The 8,462-nt window shown below is 51.3% G+C and overlaps 1 protein-coding gene across 1 annotated transcript; it reads right to left on the bottom strand.

Moving 5' to 3' along the window:
• Positions 1–1,092: 1,092 nt before the first annotated feature.
• Positions 1,093–7,908, bottom strand: CREBL2 (cAMP responsive element binding protein like 2). Its single transcript, XM_069762896.1, has 4 exons — positions 7,747–7,908; positions 3,397–3,594; positions 2,852–2,996; positions 1,093–2,030 (listed from the first exon to the last, which is right to left on the bottom strand). Exons 1-3 carry the CDS (start codon positions 7,759–7,761, stop codon positions 2,856–2,858), a joined length of 354 nt encoding a protein of 117 aa, XP_069618997.1. The 5' UTR covers positions 7,762–7,908; the 3' UTR covers positions 1,093–2,030; positions 2,852–2,855.
• Between the last annotated feature and the right edge of the window lie 554 nt (positions 7,909–8,462).

Genomic DNA, 8,462 nt, shown 5'->3' with positions numbered 1-8,462 from the left:
CAGAACAATGCTTTACATTCACCTCTGATCCCTTTGCCAGAACAATGCTTTACATTCTCCTCTGATCCTTTTGTCAAAAGGATGCTTTACGTTCTCTGATCCCTTCATCAAAACGATGCTCTTCATTCTCCTCTGATCCGTTCGTCAAAAGAATGCTTTACGTTCTCTGATCCCTTCATCAGAACGATGCTTTACATTCTCCTCTGATCCGTTCGTCAAAAGGATGCTTTACGTTCTCTGATCCCTTCATCAGTACGATGCTTTACGTTCTCCTCTGATCCCTTCATCAGAAGGCTTTACATTCTCCTCTGATCCCTTCATCAGAAGGCTTTACATTCTCCTTTGATCCGTTCGTCAAAAGGATGCTTTACGTTCTCCTCTGATCCCTCCATCAGAACGATGCTTTACATTCTCCTCTGATCCCTTTGCCAGAACATGCTTTACATTCTCTTCCGATTCCTTCGTCAAAAGGATGCTTTACCTTCTCTGATCCCTTCATCAGAACGATGCTTTACATTCTCCTCTGATCCCTTAATCGGAATGATGCTTTACATTCTCCTCTGATCCCTTCATCTGATTGATGCTTCACATTCCTCTAATAATATCATCAGAACAATGCGTTATTCTCCTCTGATCCCTTCATCAGAACAATGCTTCACATCTTTCTCTGACCCATTTTTTTATAACAATTCACAACATCCTCTTTTCCTTTCAATGGAACTATCCTTTACGTCCTCTTATTCTTTTAATCAGAATGATTCCTCACATCCTCCTCTGCCTAATTCATTGGACCTAGTATTTGCATCCTTCTTTGATCCCTTTCATCAAAACGATTTTTTCTTATCCTCTGCTGAACTAATTGTTTCTGTCTATTGGTTCCCTTACAACTGGACTTTTTCTTTCCTTGATCGCACCAGGCTTGGTATACTCTCCACACAGCGGCACCAGCAAACCTCACAAGGTTGGCGGTTCCTGTGATCCTGGTCCCGGCCAGTCTAGAACCAAACACCAGGTTGTTTAAGTCACTCCGACCCTTTTGTTCCATTTTATGAGGGTTGTGACTATTTTAAAAAAAAAAGCACAGGTCACCTCTTAAACTTTTATCAGTTTATTGCACTTTTTCCTGTACAGAAATTCCATTTAATTGTACTGTCCCTTTAATTAACCATCACATTCAGTTCTGTGCTATTAAGACCAGACAGACAAGCAGGCATCAGTCTCAGACACCCCCCTTTAAAATATGAACTCTTCTGGAGTCCCCCACTTCTTGTCCATTGCATTACATGATGCTTCAAGCTGCGACGACAACCACTAATCAATTCTTAGAGGCGGGTTGTCAGGAATAAATCTCTTCTGCTCTATGCCTCTTTACACTGAAAATAACATAAGATAAGGGGGATCGATTTAAGATGGAGTTACCCTTTAAGGCAAGAAGCGTTAATGTTGCGGTTTGCGTAGTGATAAAAAATTATTAATACAAATTTGGGCCATGCAGTTCATTTTGTGGATGGGACAGATGAGTCGATTACCATCCGCCTTACAAGGCACTATGTATGTGCGTGGCTGCGATGTAGCAGAGCTGTAGAGCTACAGGCGGCTGGACTGACAACATCAAGCAAAACGGATGCTGGGAGCAGCAGACAAACCCATTGAATGCACCTTTCCATCACCCCCAGGACTCCTCCATAAAGTGACTGGCACCGTGCGGCATTCTGGAACATGTAGTGCACTGGCACAGAACAGTGAGGAAACTGCGGCATTGAAAGCGGAACACCGAGTATCTAACCCTTAGAACCTATGAGGACACGCCCTCTGTCGCCTGCCGGCTACGGATGGGGCGGTGACGAGCGGTCACCAGCACAAGACGCGGACGGCGGAGCCAACGTGACTTCCATCTCTGTCTGATGTTATGATCAGGGAGGGCTCTGCTCCGGGGTTGTGGGTGGGAAATCTTAGCTGCCAGACCCTCATTCTTCCACGTGGCCGTCTGTGCAGAGACGTCTTCAACAAAATAAAACAGTGAGCGGCTCCTTTAAAAAAAAGAAAAATAAATTAATGGTTATAATTCTTTAATTTCCCAGTTGCCGACGTTGTATTTTGCAGGTTCAAGTCCCCTAAGGGGACTACAAAAATAAAATAAAAATTTTAAAATCAACCTTTTTTCTTCCTTTTTAAATTGTAAAAAAAAAAAAATTGTCGTGTCTTTAAAAGTCTGATCTATGAAAATTTAAAACGCTGCAAAGAAAAATAGACCTCCAGATTTGCCGCACTATCATAAAATAATTCAGTAAAAAAAATCTAAACATAATTACCCCAAAATGGTATAAATACTATATCTGTGTGCAATTTTTTAATTTTTTTTATTTTAATAACTAAAATCTAAAATAAATCCTAATCGGCATAATCGAGCTAACTGGGAGAATCATGTGACCAACTATGAAAGCGGTAAAAACAGAACCCCCAAAACGATGTCGGAATTGTGTTTATTCTTCTCCCCAACATTTCATCCCTCTTGGATTTTTTTTTATTCTGTTTTTCAGTCTATTATATGGTAAGAATGAATGATGTCATTTATAACTGCATGAAAAAAAAGTTATGGATCTTGGGAGAAGAGGAAGGAAAATCGAATTAAAAAAAAGTTACGAAAAAAACCCTCAAATCTGGTTTTGGAGGCGTCTTCTGGAGATACCCTAATGGAGCATATGGACTTGATATTTTTGGCATGTCCTCAGACCCCCGGACCACCAGGTGAGGTACAGTGCAAATGCAGAGCTGGTGAAATAAGGGTTAAATTCTTTTTTGGGGGGTAGGGAGAGGTGGGTGATACTAGTTCAGATGGGCAGCTACTTACTGGCTCATTTCTCCGCGGGTTCGGCCTTTATAGATCTTTGCTGTTTGCTGGAGTTCGGAGATTTGTTAAGTTCCTCCCCGGTGAGAAGAGCTCGGATTTCGGAAGGGATTTTCCCTTGATCCATGGCTTTACACCACTGCTTGTACTGGAGGGAGCAGAGAACAGAACAGGGGGCACACATTATACATCCATAAGGGTCCAGTTGTTTTAGGTTCTGATACACTGGACTTTTCCGGACGCGCTGACATCAAACTTTTTTTTTTTTTTTTTTTAAATTTGAAAAAGGGGGGATGATTGAAACTTTTGGTCGGGGGTCCTGCTGATGGCGGTGGCCTTCTTTGTCCTCCTACACATAGGAGACATAACATGATGAGGTTTATATACTGGCGTGCGGGTGTACAGAAGCGTTTAGGAGATCGGGAAGTATTGAAATTCTTGTCATTATTAGTTCCCCTGGAGGCGATGACGGCGCAGTGAGATTTATCTGGATTCTGGGCAGATTCCCTCACATACAAGGTAAGACACAGGAGGACGGGGGAAGTTACCATCTCCAGCTCCTCCCGCAGCGCACAGATGGCTCGCTCCCGGCTGGACACCAGTTCCTCCAGGTACTGGTAGCGCTGTTTTTTCCGGGCCCGACACTCCCGAGCGCTCTGCCTGCTCCGCTCTAGCTTGGCCTTCAGATCAATCTTGGCCGGTTTCCTCCCTCTCTTCCCCGGCTTCTTCACCTTTCCGCCACAGACCTGTAAAGTGAAGGATGGAGCATAGATACTGGATGTGAGAAATGCTGCATGCTCGTAGTACCCGCACGCTCAGAGTCCACAGTACCGGCACGCTCATGCCTCCCGTACGTCCACAGTACCGGCACGCTCACGCCCATCCGTAGTACCGGCACACTCGCGCTTCCCGCATATCCGTAGTACCGCCACGCTCGTGCCTCCTGCACATCCGTAGTACCGGCACACTCACGCCTCCCGCACATCCATAGTATTGGCACGCTCACGCCTCCCGCACGTCCATAGTACCGGCCCATCACGCCTCCCGCACATCCACAGTAAGTACTGGCACATCACGCCTCCCGCACATCCATAGTAGCGGCACATCACGCCTCCCGCACATCCATAGTACTGGCACGCTCACAGCTCCCGCACGTCCACAGTACTGGCACGCTCATGCCTCCTGCACTTCCACAGTACTGGCACGCTCACAGCTCCCGCACGTCCACAGTACTGGCACGCTCATGCCTCCCGCACGTCCACAGTACTGGCATGCTCACAGCTCCCGCACGTCCACAGTACTGGCACGCTCACAGCTCCCGCACGTCCACAGTACTGGCATGCTCACAGCTCCCGCACATCCATAGTACTGGCACGCTCACAGCTCCCGCACGTCCACAGTACTGGCACGCTCATGCCTCCCGCACGTCCACAGTACTGGCACGCTCACAGCTCCCGCACATCCATAGTACTGGCACGCTCACAGCTCCCGCACGTCCACAGTACTGGCATGCTCACAGCTCCCACACGTCCATAGTACCGGCACGCTCGCGCCTCCCGCACATCCACAGTACTGGCACGTTCACGCCTCCCGCACATCCACAGTACTGGCACGCTCACACCTCCCGCACATCCACAGTACTGGCACGCTCACACCTCCCACACATCCATAGTACCGACACGCTCACACCTCCCGCACATCCACAGTACTGGCACGTTCACGCCTCCCGCATATTATTATTATTATTTATTTTTATAGCGCCATTTATTCCATGGCGCTTTACATTTGAGGAGGGGTATACATAATAAAAACAAGTACAATAATCTTAAACAATACAAGTCATAACTGGTACAGGAGGAGAGAGGACCCTGCCCGCGAGGGCTCACAATCTACAAGGGATGGGTGAGGATACAGTAGGTGAGGGTAGAGATGGTCATGCAGCGGTTTGGTCAATCGGTGGTAGCTGCAGGTTGTAGGCTTGTCTGAAGAGGTGGGTCTTCAGGTTCTTTTTGAAGGTTTCGATGGTAGGCGAGAGTCTGATGTGTTGTGGTAGAGCATTCCAGAGTAGGGGGGATGCGCGAGAGAAATCTTGTATACGATTGTGGGAAGAGGAGATAAGAGGGGAGTAGAGAAGGAGATCTTGTGAGGATCGGAGGTTGCGGGCAGGTAAGTACCGGGAGACGAGGTCACAGATGTATGGAGGAGACAGGTTGTGGATGGCTTTGTACGTCATGGTTAGGATTTTGTAGTGGAGTCTCTGGGCAATGGGGAACCAGTGAAGGGATTGACAGAGGGGAGAGGCCGGGGAATAGCGGGGGGACAGGTGGATTAGTCGGGCAGCAGAGTTTAAAATAGATTGGAGGGGTGCGAGAGTGTTAGAGGGGAGGCCACAGAGCAGGAGGTTGCAGTAGTCAAGGCGAGAGATGATGAGGGCATGGACTAGGGGTTTTGCAGATTTATGGTTGAGGAATGAACGGATTTGTGAAATATTTTTGAGTTGGAGTCGGCAGGAAGAGGAAAGGGCTTGGATATGTGGTTTGAAGGAGAGATCAGCGTCAAGGATTACCCCGAGGCAGCGAGCTTGTGGAACTGGGAGAGTGGGCAGCCGTTTACTGTAATGGATAGGTTCGTTGGGGGGGGGGGGGGGGGGGGTCGCGTGAGATGGGGGAAAGATGATGAATTCTGTTTTGTCCATGTTAAGTTTCGGAAATCTAGTGGAGAAGAAGGATGAAATAGTGGACTGACATTGAGGGATTCTGGTTAGTAGGGAGGTGATATCTGGTCCAGAGATGTAGATCTATGTGTCGTCAGCATAGAGGTGATACTTAAAGCCGTGAGATTCTATGAGCTGTCCCAGGCCAAAGGTGTAAATGGAGAAGAGCAGGGGTCCTAGAACTGAACCTTGCGGGACTCCGACAGATAGGGGGCGAGGTGAGGAGGTGGTGTGTGAGTGGGAGACGCTGAATGTCCGGTCTGTTAGGTATGACGAGATCCAGGATAGGGCCAAGTCTGTGATGCCAAGGGATGAGAGGGTCTGTAATAATAGGGAATGGTCCACTGTGTCAAAGGCACATCCATAGTACCGTGCCTCCCGCACGTCCACAGTACTGGCATATTCACACCTCCCGCACATCCACAGTACTGGCACGCTCACACCTCCCGCACATCCACAGTACTGGCACGCTCACACCTCCCGCACATCCACAGTACTGGCACGCTCACACCTCCCGCACATCCACAGTACTGGCACGCTCACACCTCCCGCACATCCACAGTACTGGCACGCTCACACCTCCCGCACATCCACAGTACTGGCACGCTCACACCTCCCGCACATCCACAGTACTGGCACGCTCACACCTCCCGCACATCCACAGTACTGGCACGCTCACACCTCTCGCACGCTCACACCTCCCGCACATCCACAGTACTGGCACGCTCACACCTCCCGCACATCCACAGTACTGGCACGCTCGCGCCTCCCGCACGTCCACAGTACTGGCACGCTCACACCTCCCGCACATCCACAGCACTGGCACGCTCACACCTCCCGCACATCCACAGTACTGGCACGCTCACACCTCCCGCACATCCACAGTACTGGCACGCTCACACCTCCCGCACATCCACAGTACTGGCACGCTCACAGCTCCCGCACATCCACAGTACTGGCACGCTCCCACCTCCCGCACATCCACAGTACTGGCACGCTCACACCTCCCGCACATCCACAGTACTGGCACGCTCACACCTCCCGCACATCCACAGCACTGGCACGCTCACACCTCCCGCACATCCACAGTACTGGCACGCTCACACCTCCCGCACATCCACAGTACTGGCACGCTCACACCTCCCGCACATCCACAGTACTGGCACGCTCACACCTCCCGCACATCCACAGTACTGGCACGCTCACACCTCCCGCACATCCACAGTACTGGCACGCTCCCACCTCCCGCACATCCACAGTACCGGCACGCTCCCACCTCCCGCACGTCCACAGTACTGGCACGCTCACACCTCCCGCACGTTCACACCTCTCGCACGCTCACACCTCCCGCACATCCACAGCACTGGCACGCTCACACCTCTCGCACGCTCACACCTCCCGCACATCCACAGCACTGGCACGTTCACACCTCTCGCACGCTCACACCTCCCGCACATCCACAGTACTGGCACGCTCACACCTCCCGCACATCCACAGTACTGGCACGCTCACACCTCCCGCACATCCACAGTACTGGCACGCTCACACCTCCCGCACGTTCACACCTCTCGCACGCTCACACCTCCCGCACATCCACAGTACTGGCACGCTCACACCTCCCGCACATCCATAGTACTGGCACGCTCACACCTCCCGCACATCCACAGTACTGGCACGCTCACACCTCTCGCACGCTCACACCTCCCGCACATCCACAGCACTGGCACGTTCACACCTCTCGCACGCTCACACCTCCCGCACATCCACAGCACTGGCACGCTCACACCTCTCGCACGCTCACACCTCCCGCACATCCACAGCACTGGCACGTTCACACCTCTCGCACGCTCACACCTCCCGCACATCCACAGTACTGGCACGCTCACACCTCCCGCACATCCACAGTACTGGCACGCTCACACCTCCCGCACATCCACAGTACCGGCACGCTCACACCTCTCGCACGCTCACACCTCCCGCACTCTCATTGTGCCATTATCATTACTCCAGTCACATCCGGAGCTGCGCTCACTATTCTGTCCAGCCCCGGGGTCTTCTCTCAACTGTGTGGCCCCCAGGGGCCCCTCTATCGCCCTCGATCCCCCTCCATCCCCGCAGATGAGTCCAGTAAGCGCTGCCCTGGGGATGACGGACATTATACCGTTTGGGGGGTGTCGGCTCTTACCTTGCTTTCCTCCATCCTGCTGATCCCCTGTATGACGCCCGGCCGGGCCCCTGACTCGTCCTGGGGCCCCTGGTCCAGCTCTACACAGACTTTTGTGGAAGAGCTCAGTTTGTTTACAACAGCTCAGCTGACTCCCGAGCTTTAATCGGGAAGTGGCGCTTTACCTCATGGGAACTGTAGTTCTCCAGTCACTTGACTTGTTAGAAAACAAACAAGCGCAGACTACATCTCCCATGAAAACCCGCGCTGCTGGGGCGTCTGTAGAAGCTACGTCAGAGCTGTTATGTAAAAGTCGTTTGGCATCGCGCCACCAGGGGGCGGTGGTGAGCGGCTGCAGGGAGCACAGGACTGGTGCGGGGACAGAGCAGGGTGTGCGCTCACCGTCACTAATGTCCCCTGATCACAGAGCGCAATCTCTGCGGCGCCGCCGCCGCCATATTGGTGTAGACCAACTCGTTACATACCAGCGGCGGGCGGCAACAAAACGGGCCTGTGATTGGTGTGCTTCCCCCAGTGAAGAACAAGGGCGAGTGGTTACCAATAGCAACCAATCAGGGCGTTCCTTTCATTATCAAGTTTGGAGATGGCAACTGTTTGCTAAGGGCAACATTCGATTGTTTTATCTGCATTTGTTTTCATAAACCTTATGTTATTGTGGAGCAGGGGGACTACAAGGACCAGCAACACCTGCTAGTGTATCTGCATGGTATAGTATT

Source organism: Ranitomeya imitator, chromosome 4 (genome assembly GCF_032444005.1).
Source record: "Ranitomeya imitator isolate aRanImi1 chromosome 4, aRanImi1.pri, whole genome shotgun sequence".
In the NCBI taxonomy this organism is placed as follows: Eukaryota; Metazoa; Chordata; class Amphibia; order Anura; family Dendrobatidae; genus Ranitomeya; species Ranitomeya imitator.
The sequence above is the reverse complement of the archived record's forward strand: the minus strand, read 5'-3'. Positions and strand labels throughout refer to the sequence as shown.